Here is an 18244-nt window from a genome sequence, read left to right as displayed (position 1 = left end):
ACGTCGCTGCACAACTTCCTTCAGAGATGGAGAAAGACAGGGACTCCATTACCCAGAGTTCTAGGGGAACTCACGTGATCTCTGACTCACAGACGTGCTCCTATCAGAGACCTCAATCCCCTGAATACTAATATGTAGCACCTGTGTATTTTGTCATATGACTCATGTTGTTTAGTTTAAACGCCCGGGCTTTACGTAGGATAGTTGCGAAGTATTGTTTCCTCGTGAACTACTACGATATTCTGTTTTTGACCACTGCTTTGTTTGTCTGGATTCTGCCTTTTTGCCTAACCCTTCTGATACTTTTGCCCGTCTTGACTGATCTGTGTTTTTGAACCCTTTTTGCCTGTAATTTGGATTACGTTTTTGCCTTGCCCTCATTGGTTTGTTTGCTTGGTGTTATGTTCACTTTTCTCTTGTGTTTTTTGAACCTGACCCACACCTGTTCCTTGACCACGTTTTGGCCTTGTGTGATTAAAACTGCTGTTATCCTTTTAATCTGCGAGCGTCTGGTTTCTGTCAACGCGTTACAAACTGACCCAGTGACAGTTTAGTACCTTTATTTCTGAGACTACAAAAGCATCATACATCATAACTTCCACTGCACTGTACTTGATATGGCTTACAGTCGCTCTTTAGCTTCTACTACTACTACTAGCTTCTGTAACTTTTTTAATTCACTCACTGTTCTCATCCACCTTACGAACCTGCTTCATTTCTAACACAACCGATAAAACTACTTGTAGTTTTGTACAAAATGTATTCAAAAACAAAGAACCACACACAATCAGCTAAGCTGGCTACTATGCATTTTATTTCATTTAGCCATGAAACGTTCACCTAACACTGACGTGACCGCAATAAGCATAGCAATACAAGACAAACCGAGCAGCCAAAAATGAGCATTTGCAGTATTTATTAAAAAACATGAAAAACATATTTCAGAGTTTCCACATCATCCAGTAAGTTAAAGTATTTTTCATCTATCAGGGAGAACATCAGTCTGCAGTTTTCCATGTGCTGGAAAAGTGAGAAGCCTCCAAAAGTTCAGTGCAGTGTTCTCCCCATAACAGCTCCTCTTCCCCAGCCCCTCAGACAGCACCTCTCCGCTTCTGTAACATTATTCCCTGAGGACAGAAAAAATCTCGGAATAAAGAATTAAACCAATAAACTATTTATAGACTAAAAGTGCTACAAAACAGTGAACAGCCAGTATTTTAAACTAGACTTTCTATTGTTTACACAGCTAGCACGCTAAATAAGCTAACTAACATTCGCTTCACTTAATGAGTCACAAACGCAGCCCGTCAGGCCGCGTTAGACAAACAGCCTACCTAAATTTAACCACAGGAACCATTTATAGAAATCTACAAACACAAATACGTAACATATGTTACATAAATATGGCAGTAAGTCAAAACAGCAAAAGCAGAAGTCAAGAAATAACTTACATTTGTAAACTCCTCTGTCAGCAGAAACAGCTGCTCCATCTGCCATGAAGCGATGGAACTCTCGGTGGCTGAACAGTACTGTGGGATTGCCTTCTCCAGATTTGGTCAAAATAAGGCACCTTAGCAGTCAGCTGACTTACACTGCCTTCCGAATGGGACAGCCTTCGTCTCGGACATGCGCAAATGCTGCCATAAAATGCTGCCTGCTTAGACAGCTGCCTCCCGATTGGACCGCACCAATAATGTATGTAATTTAGTAATTTTGCATTTGCAACCAAATTGGCTTTATGTTATGTAATTATTGACTCCAAACTTTAGAAAAGTACTGTAAAAGTACTGCACTGAAATAGGCCTGTAAGCCAGAACAATGAGCAAATCTACTAGAGTCATTTGGGTGAGTGTCCTGGAGCCCTATGTGCCTAAAAGATATATACAAGAAATAAAACACACCAAATCAAGTATAAAATTGTGTATGAAAAACATACTTGTCTCTGTCACAACTATGCTCAGACTGAGCACAGACCTGCTCGATCAAATGGACAACAATGCTTTTTAAGCTGCACTTTTAACTCATTGAGATTGGATTCATTGCCCATGTATTGTAGCTGATGCTCTTTGTATCATTCCTGAATGTGCGAGGCAAACTGAAACTGCTTCTCTTGTTTTTCCTTGACCATGAGTCCAGTACAGAAGGTTTCAGCTTGCAGAGCCCTGCGATGGACTGGTGACCTGCCTTCAGCCCAGTGACTGCTGGGATAGGATCCAGCAGGTGTTGGGGATAATGAGGTAGCGGAGCTGAAATGTTCCAAGGAGATCAAGGAGGGGAATCTTGTGATTTTCAGCTACAGTGTCATAAGATCTATCTATTTGTTTTGTCCTAACTTGCTAAATTAGAGCTTGCTCAATTTTCTACATTGTACAGATACATTAAAATCAAGCTGACCAAACAAAGCTCCATTGTCATGGTTGAAACCCAAAGAAACGTGCATGGCGATAATGGAGGAATAGCTCATTTTGCTTGTAGCAGAGCACAAAAGCTTTTAGGACAAGCAACATGCTGACTATAAAAATGTGACGGTTACAGAGAAAGGCTGAAAAATGGTGGTGAGTATGTTACAGTATCTGTATATAATGGGTTTTTAAAGCTGTCATGCCCATGAAGAACTGTGAACCGAAAGCCTCACTAATGAGCACGTCTTTTTTTTTGTAGTTGATAATTAAAAAAAAACACCAAATCTCTTACACATTTATCAGAAAGAGGACAATGCGTGCGCTTTACCTTGTTCTACAAAGCCTCAAATTCCCCCACTGATGTACAAAACTACCTTTGAATCGTTCATTATGCAGTTTCAGCTCCTCTATGAGTTGCTAGAACTCTCCATGCTGTCATTTTACACAAAATAATGTGAATATTCACAAAATATTTGACAGTCCTTAATATTTCTGCATAAAGCCTATGGTGTTGCTGCAGAGAAGAACTACATTTTTTCTCCCTCTGCTACAGTAGTTTCTGCTGTACAGCAGGCATTTAAAGTATGGAGATCAGTCCATAGAGATATGCCATCTTTATGAATGCTACCAGGCAACATTCCATACACTGTGGTTTAAAATGTAGCTAACTGATCCTTCACACAAGCACATACAGCTTTCTGCTGCACCAAACAGGATCTCTACAGAAAAAAAAACGATATATACTTCTAGTCTAATTGAAAATGCCTTTCAAAGGTGTCTCAGAGAAGCACATCTCCTGTCCTGTGTGCTGTGAAATCTTCAGGGATCCTGTTCTTCTGGGCTGTAGTCACAGTGTGTGTAAATCCTGTCTGGAGAAGTTCTGGGAGATCAAAGGATCCAAAGAATGTCCAGTTTGCAAGAGGAAGTCTTCAAAGGATCATCCTCCACTAAATTTGACTCTGAAGAACCTGTGTGAGGCTTTTGCACAGGAGGAAAGTCCAAAAGCTTCAGAAAAGGATGAGACACTTTGCGGTTTACACAGTAAGGAACTCACATTCTTCTGTCTGGACGATCAACAGCCTCTGTGTTCAGACTGTTCTAAGATACACACCAACCACAGATTCTGTGCCCTTCAGGAGAAAGCAGTTAACTTCAAGGTAGGCTAATCATGTTGACTACAGATTTAACATTCAGTTCTGTAAGGCAGGAGAATTTGACATTTCATTTTCCCTTCTTTCACAAGCCTTGCTAATACTCTAATCTACACAGAGTAGTAAAAACTCTTGTGGGAGAGTAGGCAAACTATCATGGAGGAGTGACAGGTTGTTACTCTGAACTTTACATTAAATAAAGCAAAGTAGGATGCTGGATTTTGAACTTGACACTGGTAATGATCTGGATGGTCCTTTACTTCTTTGGCCTGGAGAACACAACATCCATTGTTTCCATAAACAGTTTGAAAGGTTGAATCGTCAGACCACAATACACATTTCCGCATCAGGCCATTTCAGATGAGCTTGAGCCCAGAGAAGTTGGCGGTGTTTCTGGATGTTGTTGATATATGACTTCCACTGTGCACAGTACAGTCTTAACTTACATTTGTGTGCCCATGTGGTGATCTCCATCACAGAAACATGCCGGTTGTTAATGCAGTGTCGTCTGAGGGATTGAAGGTCACAGACGTTCAGTTGTGGTTTTCAGCCTTTTCATTTATGCAAAGATTTCTCCGGATTCCCTGAATCTTTTGACGTTATGATGCATTTGTATTTTGCCTATGTCTCAACATTTCTGGAATCGGGTTTGCAGTAGCAGAGAATGTAATCGCAGCGGATGGTTGCAAGACTAGATCTAGAGTGTAGAAGGCCATTGAAACAATTTTACCTTGGAGGCCCTGCAGGTGAAATTGACCAACTCATCTTTGCATTTGTTTATATTGCGGGCATAAGGAAAACTAAAATGTTTTATATACATAGAGTGCATCTCATATTAAGAGAAATGGCCACAAATTGAGCTAAATCTAAAAATATTTCACCCAAAACTCAGAAAAATTGGTACAGTGTAAAAAAGTCTATAGGTAAACTGGCAATATGTTAAGTTACACATGCCTAAAACTCAAAGATAAACCACTGTCAGTCAACCTTTAATTAAACTCATGGTACATCGAGGGTGACACTCATTTACAATGTAGTCAAACCATACTACCATAGGTTGAACAGAAGCAGTAAATTTGTCACTTCTGTTGGATAAATTGTATCAAGGGAGACTAAGTGAGGTCCCATAGGTTTGGTCTAGTTGTTTTGGAAATAAGTTGCATGAGGTTACCACATACTTCCTTCTTTGGATGCATTTGTTAACCAGTTAAACCAGGTAAAATCACCAAGGATCAGCATTCCATTCATATTACAAACTGTTTCATGGACAGGAATCAAATCTTTCATCTCTCAAAAAATCTCTCAAAACACAACATATGCTGGTTTTGCTGGCGGCGAGAAATGCTGGCCTATGCTGGTGTTTCTAGACATGAATGTGGAGAATCTGTGTAACGCTCCTGGACAAGTCTCGGACCACACCTCCGGAGCTGGCGCGGCGCTGGGTCGAGGCTCCACTCACGGAACATCCTGTCCGACGGCCTAAGCAGGAACTGACTGGGCGACCTCTGGGGCGACCTCTGGGACGCGGTGCCGGGCGGTCCGGATGGCGCTGGTGAAACTCCTCCACCAACCCCGGGTCCAAGACATCCCTGGCAGAAACCCAGCTCCTCTCCTCAGGTCCGTAGCCCTCCCAGTCGACCAGGTACTGGAGAACACCTCCTCTCCTCCGGGAATCCAGCAGCCTGCGCACAGCGTAGACCGGAGAGCCCTCGACCTCGACTGGAGGGGGCGGCCGAACGTCAGGCGAAGCCTCATCCAGCGGACCAGAGATCACGGGTTTCAGAAGGGAAACATGGAATGAATTACATACTCGGTATTGCTGTGGTAACTCAAGCTGATAAGTAACCTCATTGACTTGTTTAATAACTTCGAATGGACCAATGTATTTTGGAAACAGTTTTTTACTTCCCTCTGAGAACCTGAAGTCCCTGGTCGAAAGCCACACTCGATCCCCCGGGGAATATACTGGAGTTTCCCCACGGCGACGATCGGCCTGACGTTTCTGACGGCGCAGTGCCCTCTCGAAATGCTGGTGAGTTTGTTCCCAGACTTGTTCACTACGGTGCATCCAATTGTCGACCGCGGGAACATCAGAAGGAAGGGCTGACCAGGGTGACAAGGGAGGCTGATAACCGTAGATACACTGAAAGGGAGTGAGACCTGTAGAAGAACTGATAAGAGAGTTTTGCGCAATCTCTGCCCAAGGTAAGTAACGTGCCCATTCAGATTGGTTTTCATGACTATACAGTCTCAGAAACTTGTTCAACTCCTGATTAACTCTCTCGCATTGACCATTCGATTGTGGGTGGTAACCTGATGTTAAACTGACAGATACACCCAGTCTTTCAAAAAAAGCTGACCAAACTTGGGAGGTAAACTGAGGACCACGGTCAGACACAATATCCCCAGGGATGCCAAAAAGACGAAACACATATTGAAATAATGCCTCAGCTGTTCGGAAAGCATTAGGAATACCTGGGAATGGAATGAATCTGACTCCTTTAGAAAAACGATCTATGACAGTAAGAATTGTAGTGTATTCCTCTGATTTGGGTAAATCAGTAACAAAATCTATTGCTATATGTGACCAAGGACGTGTAGGAATGGGCAATGGTAGAAGTTTTCCTGCCGGAAGGGACTTAGGGACCTTACACTGTGAACATGTGGAGCATGATGCTATGAACCTATGAATGTCATTTAACATGTTCTCCCACCAATACCGGTTTGATATGAGTTGTTGAGTGCGAGTCTCCCCAGGGTGTCCTGACGAAAGGGATGAATGGGCCCAGGTAATAATGCGATCTCTGAATTGGTCAGGTACATATTTCTTGTTTGGGGGACATTGTTCAGGAACATCAACAATTGCTAAGGCCTGATCTATCTCCTCATCTACCGCCCAACGGATGGGGGCTATGATTATTTCAGGAGGCAAGACATTTTCTAGGGTAGCATTCATCTGATTCTCCTCATTAAAAGCCCTGGACAAAGCATCTGCCTTGGTATTACAAGTGCCGGGTCTATATGTGATAGAGAATCGGAACCTATTGAAAAAGAGGGACCAACGTGCCTGGCGGGGGTTGAGTCTTTTAGCTGACCGAAGGTATTCTAAATTTTTGTGATCAGTTAGCACAAGAAAAGGATGTTCAGCACCCTCTAACCAATGACGCCACTCTTCAAAAGCAAGCTTCATAGCTAGAAGTTCCCTATCACCAATTCCATAGTTGCGCTCAGTTGGGGTGAGTTTATGGGAGTAAAACGCTACCGGGTGTAACTTAAGTGGTGAACCCACACGCTGAGAAAGAACAGCTCCTACCCCTACATCAGAGGCATCAACCTCAACCACAAAGGGCTGGGTAGGATCAGGGTGTTTTAAAACAGGAGCAGACGTGAAGGCAGACTTCAACAAGTTAAAAGCTTTCTCAGCTTGGGGGTTCCAGGTTAGCTTTTTGGCATTACCCTTCAGAAGGGCCGTCAGGGGTGCTGCAATGGAACTATACCATGAATAAATCTACGGTAAAAATTGGCGAATCCAAGAAAACGCTGTAAACCCCTGATAGAAGTGGGGACGGGCCAGTTCAGGACTGCGTCTACTTTAGAGTCATCCATGGTGACTCCTTCGGAACTGATTATGTATCCTAGAAAGGATGTGGACTGCAAATGGAATTGACATTTCTCCCCTTTTACAAACAATTGATTTGCTAGCAACCGGGCCAAAACCTGACGGACATGACTAATGTGTGTGGAAAGATCTGGGGAGTAAATCAAGATATCGTCAATGTAGGCGATGACAAATTTGCCTAACATGTCTCTTAGCACATCATTAATGAAGGCTTGGAAGACGGAAGGTGCGTTGGAAAGACCGAAAGGCATCACTAAGTACTCGTAGTGCCCCCTGGTGGTGATAAATGCAGTCTTCCATTCATCTCCCTCTTTGATTCGGACAAGATTATAGGCACTGCGTAAATCTAGCTTGGTAAAAATAGTGGCGCCTCTGAGCTGTTCCAAGGCTACGGGCACGAGTGGCAGCGGATAAGGGTAAGACTTGGTAATAAGATTAAGTCCTCGATAGTCTATGCACGGCCTCAGTCCTCCGTCCTTCTTCTTCACAAAAAAGAACCCCGCTGCTGCAGGTGAAGTGGAAGGACGGATGAACCCCTGAGATAAGGCCTCCTGAATATACTCCTCCATAGCTCTATCCTCCTCCTGAGTTAGGGGGTAGACCCTAGATTTAGGTGGAACAGCACCCTCTATGAGTTCGATAGCACAGTCATATTCACGATGAGGAGGGAGTTCAGTGGCCTTGTGCTTGCTAAAAACTGTTTTCAGGTCATCATAATCAGGGGGAATGACTAAAAGTTGGTCGGAATTTGGACTTTCAATGGACGTGGAGCTCAAATTCAGACTGGGAAGTTCTAGACATTGTTTGTGACAGAAGGGGGACCAGCTACAGATCTCACGTTCAGACCAAGAAATGTTTGGGTTGTGTTTGTGCAGCCAGGGCAAACCTAAAATCACTGAATAGGCTGAAGTGTTCAATACAAAAAAGCTGATCTCCTCTTTGTGAAGAGCGCTGGTGTACATAATAACAGGCCTTGTGAGAGTGTCGATGACACCCTTTCCAACTGGGTCTCCATCCACCGCTGATAATCGTAGAGATGCTTGAAGGGTCTCAACAGGAAGCTGAAGTTGTTCTACGAGGGATTGGTGGATGAAGTTTCCCTCTGCTCCGGAGTCAATTAGGGCTGAAAAAACAAACAGAATTGAGGCAGCACAAAGTCACAGGCAGCTGAAACGACTTCGTAACCAACCCCCTCGTGGGAACACTCACCACATTAGCGCGTGGAGTATTCTCCACGCGCTTTCCAGGGGTCGGTGCTTGAGGTCTATGCGGACGCGCCCGACAGTCACGTAAAACGTGACCAGCAACGCCACAATACATGCACAGGCCTCTTTGTAACCTTCGAAGCCGCTCCTCCTGTGACAGACGGGTGGAATCACACTGCATGGGCTCGGCCAGAGCTTGATCCTGGCTGGAGATACTGGCAGGTGAAGCATGGGTAGTGGAACTTCCTCGGTGGTGAGCCATGGCTGAAGGGCGTGAGGAAGTTCTTGAGGATCTCAGCTGATCTAACCAAATAGCCAAACTAATAAGTCCCTCTAATGACAGATCATCATCTTTGCAAGCCAATTCGGATAGAAGGTCTGAATTAAGTCCATTTCGAAAAGCAATGATAAGAGCTGGCTCATTCCATCCACTGCCAGCGGCTAGCGTACGAAATTCCAGGGCATAGTCGGCGACGGAGCGGTTTCGTTGGCGCAGTTTAACGAGTAATTCCCCCTGAGAGCGTCCTTCATGAGGGTGATCAAAAACGGATTTGAATTTTTTAACGAACTGTTCATATGTGTCTAATTGCGCCTGCGGCCAGATTGCAGTGGCCCATTCCAGGGCTCGACCAGTAAGACGTGAAATTAAAAATGAAATATGCGCGGTGTCTGAACTAGGAGCCGAGTTACTAAAAAAAATCGAACACTGAAGCAAAAAACCGCGACACTGGTCTGGCGAACCATCAAACTTGTCGGGCTTACTAACAGGGAAAACACTAGTTGGAGTAGGTAGAGAAACAACAGGACTAGGATTAGTTTCACTAGATCCGCTAGCATTCATGTTCTGCAGCTGAGATGTGATCTCCTTTAGGCTATTCGCTATGGATGCTAACTGTTGTTGCTGCTCACTCTGCTGTTGTGTGAGGGAGCTGACAGAGTGAGTAAGAGACTCAAATAACTGATTATGCTGGTTTAAAATAGCACCCTGGTTACTCACAGCCGAGATGATCTCCTTTATATCCGCTGTCTGCATGTTGGCGAAGTATTCTGTAACGCAGGGTTTGTAAACCAGACACACGCGGATAAAAGTTAATCCGGAAGATTTATTCTGACGGGAGTAAACAGGGTTAACACCAGACCAGGCCAATAACCAGAACAAGCAGACGAAATACATGGGCATAGGCGAAAGCGAAGTCGAAAAAACAGGCGAGGGTCGTAACCAGAAATAGCACATAAACCAAAACAACAAAGCCAAGACAGAGACGAGAATCGAAAACGAAAAAAACAAGCGAGGTCAAACACGGAGTAGCAATCAGAAAAACAAACGGCTCGGTATGCACAGACTACGTAAGGGCAATACTTCGCAAAGATACGTTTCAAACAAACCGGTATAAATACAGAGTGCAACAGGTGATGATGATTAGTATTCCGGTGACTGTGATCTGTTAGGTGGTTGGTGATTGGTTGGCAGAGTCTCGTGACTGACTGAAGGATTCTGGGAAGTGGAGTTCTTGGTGGTCTGGGAGTCCGAATGAGAACCAGGAAGCGTGACAATCTGTGACATTTTAGGGCTGTTTCTTCCTCCAAAGGTTGAAAATGTGCAAGGACATGTTTGGATTTCAGATTTGAGACATTGCATTTATGTTGACAAATGCAGGTTGCATAAACTGAAGGCATTTTCACACAGATGGAAAAAACGCAACTATATTAATGCTGCCTTTCACACCGTGTCCGAAAAACTAACTAACTGCGACACTGCCTAATTTTCTCCAAAATTTCCAATTTTCTGTGTTGTATCGACGCATTAAAAATCAGGCCAACCAATCAGAGCTCCGCTGTCATGGTTGCAGCTCAAACAAACATGCATCAATGTGTCTGAGTGGCTTGTAGCAGAGCACCACAGCTTACAGCTATGACAAGCAACAAGCTCTCTATGAAAATGCAGAGGTTAAAGAAAATATATGGTATATAAAACTTTTGTTTGTTTCAGACTGAACTTAATGCTGCACTGAAGTCCCTAAAGGAGAAACAAAAGATCTTTCAAGATTGTAAACAGAACTGGGACGAGACTGCAGAACATATAAAGGTAAGAATGAAGAACTACAGAGATTCAGAGATCATGATTCTGAACATCATTCCACAGTCATCTTCATTTGAGTCACTCTTTATTTCCAGACTCAGGCCCAGGACACAGAGAGGCAGATTAAGGAGGAGTTTGAGAAGCTCCACCAGTTTCTACGAGATGAAGAGGCAGCCAGGATAGCAGCTCTGAGGGAGGAAGAGCAGCAGAAGAGTCAGATAATGACGGAGAAGATTGAGAAGATGAGCAGAGAGATAGAAGTACTTTCAGACACAATCAGAGCCGTAGAAGAACAGATGAGAGCTAAAGACGTCTCACTCATAAGAGTAAGTATAGTTTATTCAGTATTTGCACAGGGGGAACTGATTTTAAAATGATGCATTCATTGAGTTTACTCTCATTGTTTTACAGAACTACAAGGTCACACTGGAAAGGTGAGTGGTGCATCTTCTATTTCTCTGTTTCCTGTAGGTCTAAACCCAAAGCTTCAGCAGAACTAAGTCCTGAATGTTCTCTCAGAGCCCAGTGCAAACTGCAGGATCCAGAGAAGCCTTCAGTAGAGCTGCTTCATGTGGCAAAACACCTGAGCAACGTAAAGTACAAAGCCTGGCACAAGATGGAGAACATTGTTAAGTTCTGTAAGTTCTCCCTTTTTCAGTAAAGTTTTGCTTTCTTGTTTTGTTTCCCTCTTTCTTTTGCCCATGCTGTTAACTGAAATATGTTTAATGGAATCTGATTGGTTTCAATGGCTCCCCTTTTCCTTTGTCCTGTATGTGACCGGGACTAACAAGAAAACAGTACTAGAAAATGTACCTCATGAAAGAGCTGCTGATTTTACAGCAGTGACTGTAGTAATCCCGGGAACTGAAACTACTAGCCGACTCATCTTAGTTCAAGTTTCTGTAATGTGTGTGTGTGTATACTACAGTTGCACCGATTCTGATAATGTATTGGTGTTGGTATCAAAACTGGCACTTAAACACAGTATCAGAATCGGCAACGAGGATACCAAAACCTAAAAAGCAATTTCTAACGCAAATGCATGTGTCAGTGCACCAGTGGACAGAACTTATTGACATGCTGGCAATGTGAGTTAACAAGCAGCTGAATGTCAAAATCTGTAGCACCAGTATCTCATGGAAAGGGAGGAATGGTGGGTGATACACTGGATGGAATTCCCTCTAAGCTATTGGTTTTATCAATATGTCACTAATACACCAGATAACACAACATACAAACAGAGTGAAACACGCTAACGGGAGCCCCTTACCTCATTCTGAGCCATCAGATAGATAGATACACTGCTGTTACAAAATAGAAGAAAATGTGAAGGAGAGCTATTTTCGTATATCTGTCACACTTGAATGTTTCAGATCACCAAACTCTCTTTAATATTAGACAAAAATAACCCAAGTACACACAAAAATGCTGTTTTTAAATGGTCCTATGGGAAAAAGTAATTGCCCCCTTAACTACTAAATCAACCAGTTAGTCAAATTCAATTGACTATTGGGTTAAATTTTACCAGACACACAAGGGCATGATCACTGCCAGACCTGTTGAATCTAAACATTACTTAAATAGAACCTGTCTGGCAATGTGAAGCAGCCAGAAGGTCTCAAAAAGCAGCACATGATGTCATGTTCTACAGACATTCAAATACAGATGAGAAACAAAGTCATTTAAATCTGCCAGTCTGGAAACGGTTACAAAGCCATTGCTAAAGCTCGGGGACTCCAGAGAACTACAGTGAGAGCCATTATCCACAAATGGAGAAAACCTGGAACTGTGGTGAACCTTCCCAGGAGTGGCCGGCCTACCAAAATTTCACCAAGAGCGCAATGATTACTCATTCAAGAGGTCAAAAAAGAACCCAGACAAACAACTGAAGAATCGCAGGTCTCACTTGCCTCAGTTAAGGTTGATGTACATGATTTCACATTAAGAAAGACACTTGGCAAAAATGGCATCCACGGGAGAGTTGCAAGGTGCAAACCATTGCTGACCAAAAAGAACACAAATGCATGTCTCACATTTGCCAAAAAAACAATTTTGGGATAATATTCTGTGGACCGATGGGTCAAAGGTGAAACTTTTTGGAAGACATGCGGCCCGTCACTCACCATAAGAACATCATACCAACAGTCAAACATGGTGGTGGCAGTGTGATGGTCTGGGGCTGCTTTGCTTCTGCAGGACCTGGACGATAATAGTTAATAGAACGATGAATTCTGTTCTGTTTCAGAAAATCCTGAAGGAAAACATCCACCCATTAGTTCTTGACCTAAAGCTCAAGTGCAGTTGAGATAACAGGACAATGATTTGAAGAATTTGATGAAAAGAACTCCATGCCAACTGTTAAACAGATAGATGGAAGAATGGATTCCACTAAATATCAGCAAATTCTGACATGACAAAGTCAGTCATAAAAATTGAAGCTGTAAAGAGACTGGCTTCTACAACAGGACCAAGCATGAACAACTTCAGGAAACTTTAGCTGAAGTTCTTGGAATGGCCCTCACAGTAATCTAGTGTGAACATCATTAAATATGCAGGTAAGTATGCGTGCAAGAATATCACAGAACTAAAAGCATTCTGCAAGGAAATCTGGGTGAAAATTCTTAAAACAGGCACTGGGCAAGCATTTGCAAGCTGTGATATCTGCCAAAGGGGGTGTTACTATGTGCTAACAAAACTGGGTAGACAAACTTTTGCACACGCCACAATTACTACTGCATTTTAGTGCACTCGCAAATTTTGTTATAGTTTTCTGCAGATTTTGTGTTTACTTTTTTGTATTAGTTGTATGTTGCTGTATATTTTGTATCAATGCATAATCAACTTTTTATATGTTTTTCTGTAGCTCCTGTAACTCTGGACCCAAACACCGCTCATGCTATACTCGTCCTGTCTGATGAACTGACCACTGTAAGACTTCTTGATGAGAGACAGCAGATTCCTGATAATCCAGAAAGATTTGATTATCTGCGTTTTGTTCTGGGATCGGTGGGCTTTAACTCAGGGACGCACTGCTGGGATGTTGAAGTGGGAGACAGTAAATTCTGGGGTCTGGGTGTGATCACAGAGTCTGCTAATAGGAAAGGAAATGTAGACTCCAGGAGAGGAATGTGGGGGATGCTGTTGTATAATAGTACATATGCAGCAGGTGCTTCACCAAACCCTGCTCCCCTGCCAATACAACACAAAGTCCAGAGGATCACAGTGCAGCTGGACTGGAACAAAGGAAAACTGTCATTCACTGATTCTCTCACTAACAAATGCTTACGCACAGTAAAACACAGATTCACCGAGACAGTCTTTCCATTTTTCTATGCTGATGAAGCCGACTCTGTTCTGAGGATTTTACCAACTCGGTCCAATGTCTAAATCTGCTACTGCAGCTGCACACAGACATTGGCCTGATTTCCATTCAAACGGTTTGCAAATGTTCTGCGCATTTATGAAATTTTGGCTGAAAAAATGCAAATTAAGTCATGTTTCCATCCACTACACTTATGCAAAGAAATTTTTGAACACATTGGCTACCATGATTAGGGGCTGCAAAAAACTGGCGGACGGAAAACCCACTATTGACAAATTATATTCTCATTATAAGGGATGAACCAATCAACAAATCAGCTGATCTCAATTCTAAATTCTTTTCCAGACAAAACGGCCAACCGACCAGTTGCAGACTGCATGTTCGAATGATCAAAATCGGTTAACTTTGAGTATCCCTACTTATACCAAATGCTAATTAGATTTAACTACTGTTTAGTCATCGGTTAGTCAATAAAATTGGCAGACACACTTACCCAGAGTGACTGACAATTTGATCATTTTTACAGAGATAGACAATGGTAGCATTAGGAGTCTTGCCCAAGGACTCTTACTGATATAGCAGAGGATGCCTGCTCAGAGAATTGAATCTAGTCTGCAGCGTGGAGGGCAGACATTGAACCTGCTACACTATACCATTTACTGTACCTCATGTAAGTATATAAAGGTAAGCAGCTGCCTAGGACCCAAATGAGCAAGAGCTCCATGAAAATAGCTGTTAATTCTGATTTTAGCCCTTTTTTCAGTTATTTCAATGGACTATTCCATCTTTTTACATAATTACACAACTGCATGAAGATAGACTGGAATGAAATGCGCATCTACTTTTAGAGAGGAAGTTCTTTAGTATGATTTTCTGGATGTTGAGAGGGAAATTCAATTAGAAGTTATTCAAGTGCAGCAGAGGAACATAAAAACAACAGCAAGCAAGCGTAGTATCTGAAAGCCTTCGGGATGCCTATAATAACAAAGTCAAATGTGCACATCAAGTCTAAATGCAAACAGACCTATGAGAGAAGAGCTTGAGACTTTAGCTAAAATGGGGGGAGTTTTACTGCTATGCTATTGTGTTGGGCAGCTTGGATTTATTTGCTGCTAGGTCTACTTAGCTAGCTAGGTAGCTAGCTAAGTACCCTTCACCAATCACAAAACAAAGGGTGTTCATTTACCCCCAACTTTCAGCGCTATGTAAATTAATCGTTATCATATTTACTGGAAGGGTCGTAGAGATCCCTCTTTTTCTCCACTTCATGGAAGAGTTTCTCCTCATCCATTTGGTGGAATGGCAGAGAAATGTGAGTTGTCAAATGAAGAAGCTTTTTTGTGTGTTCAAAATGATGGTGTAGACAGCTTTGTCAGTTTTAATGTGTTTTGGTTTTGTCACTCGCTCACATCACTTGCTCTTAAGACACGGTGAAAGAGGAAAGAAAGCTAAAAGTTTGTCGCTACACTTACAAAGTTTGTTTTCTTTAGTCAGAACAGAATGCTGCTTGATCTCAGCAGACTATACATAATGTCAGTGTTAACCTGAGCAGAGACAGCGCCAGTGTTGGGCAGGATGCAAATGTGAAGTGGCTTTATTAGGGCAGTCCAATTCTCATAGTCACAGCAGGCTGGGGTCAAAACACAGGCAGGCAAAATAAAGAGAGATATCTGTACTCAAAAAGCCAGAGAGAGAAGCAGGGGTCAAAAACAGGGAAAACCAACACAAAGAACCAGGCTCAGAACTCAGGTAAACAACACAGAGACTTCACAAACACGCAGGGAAAATAAAGTGTTATATTTAAGAGTCTTAATATGTCCTAGGATCAGATGCAGGTGTGCAAGTGGGAGGAGTCAAGAAGAGAGTCAGAGAAACATGACACTGGTATATAAAGTAATATTCATTCTATTCAGTTTAATAATTACTTCTCTCAAATTGTACTGGCATTACATTACATATTACTTAAAACAAAAGAAATAAAAAAAATACTATGTTACTCTGTATCAAACTATCTCACTATGTTGGCAGATCTTTCAAGCATACTTCTTACAACAAGCAAAACTACCTGCTAATATGGTAAAACTTAAAATCTTTTACAGTGTAGGTTTTGCAGGTTGTGCCTTGTTCCTATCTTTTAGAGCCCCAGAATCTCTAAATCAGCCTGAGTTTATATCCAATATATGGGGTCAGTAGTCATAGTTTATAGTGTGAAACACATTCCTACACTAACATCGTGAACAATATACCAATCTAATGACTTTTTCTTGTAATGAATCAGTGTAACACTTCACTGTTTAAATTCTTGCAATCACATCACAGTTGCTGATTTAATAAGAATCACATTACTTGCATTATTCATGTATCTCTAAAAAATTATTTTGTGTGCAATGCACCTCAATCATAAGATTCCTCTATATAGATTATCTGTGTCTATGCTTGTATGTAATTAGTGTGTGCGTGGGCTGACTGTAAATGTGAGCAGCTCAGCGTGAGTAGCTCCATAAACTCAGCCAACAAACTGTCCAATCATCTAATCATGGTATCAAAGGGATAGATAAAGATCTCTGTGCGGTAGAAGAGAAGTTCACCTAAACAGACCAGGGGTCGGATTACAGAAACTTCTTAACCCTGAAATCTGATCTGTTTAGTCACCCTGACAACTTCAGTACTGAACTTAGGACAGTAGCTATTACAGAACAACTATTCCTAAATTCATAATCTCATCATTAACTCCAGATAAGAAAACAGCATCACACAAACATCCTAACTAGACTAAACCTCCTAAATCCTGTCCTAACTTTAGGATGAACCCCAACAGGGTCCTCACTTCTGTTTAAGGTCCGTTTCTATGGTTTTTAGGCAGCTGTGTCAGCAGCATAGTTCACTACCAGCATAATGAGCTCCATTTATTTCTACTGTAAAACGCTGCTTTCACTGTGAGATGATTTTCTTTTCTAACTCTGCGTTTTAAAGATCTCAGACGCTGCAGACTCGATCTCCACCGCTCCTCTGATCACCTTCGTGTGTTAATGTTGATGATGAAATATTACAGTGATGGAGGTGAACAATGAGGAGATGAAGCTGAAGGTGTGTCTGTTTATTAGGAGGAGTAACGTTAGCGCGCTCGGCTAAAGCGTTTGGGAAATCGAGACTGAAACCGTGGAGCGGTGACGATCTGATAAACAGCAGGGGGCGCTCTCACAACTTATGGTGTATCACACTAGTTTTGTTTGACCTTTTTTACATCAGTAGCAGCAGCTGTCTGACTAACTAACTTGATTATTTTGACTGCCTGTTTGTTTCAGCTGTGTGTATGGTCGGTTGCTAGGAAACAGACATGACAGCTGATTGTCGACTTCAACTGAGTAGTTTAAGATTTCCTAACTAGAGATGAGATGCTGTAGGATTCCAAAATTAAGATTTGCTTCTGTAATATGAATTTGTGAAAAATCTTATCTTGACCTGTCAGATCTTAACTTTAAAGACAAAAAAAGGAAATTTCTGTAATACGACCCCTGAACATCATTTACACTTACAAAGCTCTGTAACATTTACACTTTATTTACTAATTTATTTCAGATATTTTTGAGCTGTTTCATAACTGTCTGTATCTGACAATTATGTTTACTGTGATTGGCATTTTCTTTCTAAATAAAGTACTGAAAGCACTATTTCATTTTCTCTCATGCTTTCCAGATCTGTATGAGATTTAGAGAGTACATTAGCAGTTAAGTAATGAGCAGTGAGATATGCAGTTCATGTCATAAGTCACAGTCTACTGACAGAGTCTTATAGTTCATGGTGAATTCTGAGGTATGTTTAGGATCACTGTCCTGTCATGAGTGTACAACTGTGTCAGTGGCTATATGAGGGGCCCAATAACCAGTGCAAAGGCTGCTCCCTGTTTGTCTTTGTTTGTAGATTTAAAAAAAATACAGTTAATATTATGTTTCAAACTTTCTAACTTGTTTTAAACTTGCAAGTTTTTTCAGAAATAGGCTGGCTATGTTTTTTGTATATTTTTATATAAGTTTAGCTGTATTTTCTAGATGCTTTTCTTAAACTCTGAGCATGCCTTTGGATACAACAATGGAGTATGCAAGGAGTTTTAGATATTCAGTAGGATATCTCAAGACATATCTCAATAAGACTTCCTCTAAAACATTATATCAAATCAACGCTACTGGAAAACAAGATATTGAAAATACATCATTGGACAAGAGGATCAAGGCAAGTCCAAGGTAAACAAAGAACCATTCCTAGGGTAGTAGGCCGCCGATCTGTGAGGAGAAGAAAATGCTAGACAACAATCCTTCAGACATAGAACTGATTAAGATAACAACAAAAGGGGATACAAAAGCTATCTGTAGTGTCCCTGCTCTTCTTCTGTGCAATCAAGATCTTTGGTAAATTAAAAAGATGAATTCGAAATCATTTTAAGATCTACGAAGTCTGAAATATGATG

The 18244-nt window shown here is 41.8% G+C and overlaps 1 protein-coding gene across 1 annotated transcript; it reads left to right on the top strand.

Moving 5' to 3' along the window:
- The first annotated feature begins 3163 nt into the window (after nucleotides 1–3163).
- Nucleotides 3164–13844, top strand: LOC118814690 (tripartite motif-containing protein 35-like). Its single transcript, XM_036580422.1, has 6 exons — nucleotides 3164–3559; nucleotides 10368–10463; nucleotides 10553–10783; nucleotides 10869–10891; nucleotides 10977–11095; nucleotides 13321–13844. Exons 1-6 carry the CDS (start codon nucleotides 3164–3166, stop codon nucleotides 13842–13844), a joined length of 1389 nt encoding a protein of 462 aa, XP_036436315.1.
- The last annotated feature ends 4400 nt before the right edge of the window (nucleotides 13845–18244 follow it).

This window comes from Colossoma macropomum, unplaced genomic scaffold (genome assembly GCF_904425465.1).
Source record: "Colossoma macropomum unplaced genomic scaffold, Colossoma_macropomum, whole genome shotgun sequence".
NCBI lineage: Eukaryota > Metazoa > Chordata > Actinopteri > Characiformes > Serrasalmidae > Colossoma > Colossoma macropomum.
The sequence above is the reverse complement of the archived record's forward strand: the minus strand, read 5'-3'. Positions and strand labels throughout refer to the sequence as shown.

Excerpts from the sequence above, each read along its gene's own strand:
- LOC118814690 (XM_036580422.1), top strand. The coding sequence starts at position 3,164 with ATGCCTTTCAAAGGTGTCTCAGAGAAGCACATCTCCTGTCCTGTGTGC. Across the intron at positions 3,560-10,367 it reads AGAAAGCAGTTAACTTCAAG|ACTGAACTTAATGCTGCACT; the intron begins GTAGGCTAATCA and ends TGTTTGTTTCAG. Across the intron at positions 10,892-10,976 it reads TACAAGGTCACACTGGAAAG|AGCCCAGTGCAAACTGCAGG; the intron begins GTGAGTGGTGCA and ends ATGTTCTCTCAG.